Raw genomic sequence first — 2,820 nt, forward strand, 5'->3', positions numbered from 1 at the left:
ATCATTAAATTCAGATGCAAGACTATAGCTAGTGTCGAAATTCCCATAATTTCACAAATGTAGTCAGAATAAAACAACAAACAATAAACAAAATAATAAATAGACATACAAGGCAAAATCAATTCATTGTTTATATTTTATTGAAGAAAACTTAGAATTTTTCAACATGCACTCTTTGCATTTTTTGAGTTTTTTTCGAATACATAATATTTATTCTTTCTTGACGCCATCTTCCTTCTTAATTTTTTTGGTTTCATTGACCCCGTCGTCCTTCTTTGGATCAGCTACACATTGTAGACCCATTGCATCCATTTCCATGCAGAGCAAATGCATATCTTTCGATTCGTTCTTTGGCACCAAGAGTTCTTCTTTCGGTTTTTTCGATTCATTCTTCACAGTTTCACCAATGAAAATCACCGAGTCGTCTTCGAAAGTTCCAACGTAAATTACAGAATCATCACCATTTTCTAAATGAACAAACAAAGACATCGAAAAGACACAAACAAATCAGTTTAAAATGGAATGATGCCGTTCCCGCTATTTTTTTTGTTAAAAACTGACCTTTAATGGTGTTTACGTCCCCAGCCATTTGAACATGAATGACGTCATAGCCAATGGCACCTTCTGAAGAAAATTGAAAATACAAATCAATAAAAATGGTTCAAATCTATGAAGTTATAGTTAAGTATTATTATTTTACCTTCATTCTCTTCTTCAACGACATCGCGACCGACGGCATTTTCATTTTGAACGTTAACTTGTTCTGAACTTTGTATTTCCACAGATAAATTCAAATCGTTGGGGATTGCATCACGATCACGAGTATAAACTAAGCGTTCATCACCGATTTGCAAAATTGCAGTAGAACGCGTGAATCGAAACATTTTTTTTAACAAACAATAAAAAAGAACTTATGTTAAGAAAATAACGTAATGAGAACTTAGTCTTATGCGTAATGTATGTTGACCAGAGTTGTTTGAGAGAAGTAATGCGATCTGTTTGAAGTCCTGCTTATAAGTGTACACAATATATGTGTCAGTGAAGTCAAAACAAATTTTTATTTACATTATGCGCATTGTGCATTGATGTGTTGGTACCAAAAATGTGTATTTTCGATGAATTTATGCACACTTACAAAGACAAAAGAATCTAATGAGTGTACGAAAAGATTTCATATGTTCAATATAGCACGGAGAGGGGCGGGGAGAATAAATCATATATTCCACTGTGCGCTGCTTCGACGATGAGATTGTAAGACAAAGCATACTTGTGTTTTTTCTGTTTCTCCGTATAAATGTTTCACTTGCTGTAAGTCAATATTTCCATCCGATTTGTAATATTCATACCGAAATACACCAGCAGGCATTGTTTACATTAATGTGTTTGAAAAAAAATCTTTACTCCACTGTGCGTGTTCTTTGTGTGAGTGTCACAGCGACTTCACGCGTTTCACAAACACACATGAGCATACGTCAACGGCACATTTCAGTTTAACTTCGTTCTTTCTCTTCAAACAAAATAAACTCCGCTGCATACTTTGATCGCTGTTATTTTCTTTTCTCGAATATTCATTTCGGTGCTATTTTCGGTGCTCAGTGGTGAAGTAACCTATTCTAATAATTATTGGTGCACAACGTTACATATAAAATGAATCAAAGTCATTTAAACGAAAACTTAATCGGCGAATCAAAATCGGAAGAGAAGCGAAAAGATCATTCAATTCGATATCCATCAGATAACGAAAATGGTTAGTTAAAAAATTGTGTAGAAAACTAGTGAAAAGTGTTTTTTATTTTGATTATTTTTTATCTTTTCTGCTGTGTTGAGCGGCGTATTCTACCATCGATATAAAATCCATTTTTATGAGTTTTCGTTAATACATTTGTAAACTTAATAGGAAACGACTCATCGATTGTTTACATCGGAACTATTCTACCAAAATCAAAAGAAAGTGACTCAGTGGAGTACATCGGAACAAGTTACTTAAAAGCAAAGGAAGACAATGCATATTCTGCGGATATATCGGCTGATTCAGGCAGTTCATGGTCGTTTAACACTCCACCAGATAGGACACGTGAATTGCGTTTACTCTATGCTGGTCTTGGATCACTAATTTCTGATGAAAGGCTTCGCCCACCTGTTTGTTTAACCGAAACTGATGGTGTTAGTCAGGCATTTGTAACATCGACACCAAAATCAAAGTCGGAGAAAGGATTTCGTTCAAATATGACAAGACGACTTTCGTTTTAGTTATTTACATTCCTACACATAAAATCAATTAGAATAAAATACATATGTGTCATCATGACACTGTCGTGTGTCGTGTTTTATGCTTTATTAAAACAACATTTTCTTTAAATAAAATCGAACAAAATAAAATTAGGAAAAGAAGCCGTTTACTTCTTCTGCTAAATACTCAATGCTATTTAACCGTAAATAAAGTTTCTTTCTTTTAATTTGATCACATGGGAAAATGCAGCACTCATTTGTCTTGTTGACTTCAGTGAGGTGATAGTGAATATAGTTTATTTCATATATATTAAGGAAAACATAGCATATATCATTTGATTTAAAATAAAATTCGGCTGTTCCAAATATATTATCGTCCATTTCCAGAAAATAATCAGTAGATTTAGTCGCAACTGATATCAAGCATGTGTAAGTATGTCCGTTCATCTTAAGTCTTCGAGCCACTTGAATGTGTGTATCGTTCGATTCGGAAAAATGATAACTTTCAAATACTTGCTTATATTTAACGGTCATCTGTATTTTTTTCGGCTGATATAATATTGAACGCGTTTCATACGTTTCAAGGTTTGT

General features: G+C 33.6%; 2 protein-coding genes across 2 annotated transcripts; one reads left to right on the forward strand and one right to left on the reverse strand.

Annotated features, from left to right (window-relative positions):
• Nucleotides 1–210: 210 nt before the first annotated feature.
• LOC116350217 lies at nucleotides 211–923 on the reverse strand. The gene is made up of 3 exons (XM_031781960.1): nucleotides 701–923; nucleotides 562–624; nucleotides 211–467 (listed from the first exon to the last, which is right to left on the reverse strand). Exons 1-3 carry the CDS (start codon nucleotides 882–884, stop codon nucleotides 211–213), a joined length of 504 nt encoding a protein of 167 aa, XP_031637820.1. The 5' UTR covers nucleotides 885–923.
• Nucleotides 924–1,572: 649 nt separating this feature from the next.
• On the forward strand, nucleotides 1,573–2,474 carry LOC116350218. Its single transcript, XM_031781961.1, has 2 exons — nucleotides 1,573–1,747; nucleotides 1,898–2,474. Exons 1-2 carry the CDS (start codon nucleotides 1,648–1,650, stop codon nucleotides 2,248–2,250), a joined length of 453 nt encoding a protein of 150 aa, XP_031637821.1. The 5' UTR covers nucleotides 1,573–1,647; the 3' UTR covers nucleotides 2,251–2,474.
• Nucleotides 2,475–2,820: the final 346 nt, after the last annotated feature.

This window comes from Contarinia nasturtii, unplaced genomic scaffold, assembly GCF_009176525.2.
Source record: "Contarinia nasturtii isolate CC-2019 unplaced genomic scaffold, AAFC_CNas_1.1 Cnas_scaffold_3896, whole genome shotgun sequence".
In the NCBI taxonomy this organism is placed as follows: Eukaryota; Metazoa; Arthropoda; class Insecta; order Diptera; family Cecidomyiidae; genus Contarinia; species Contarinia nasturtii.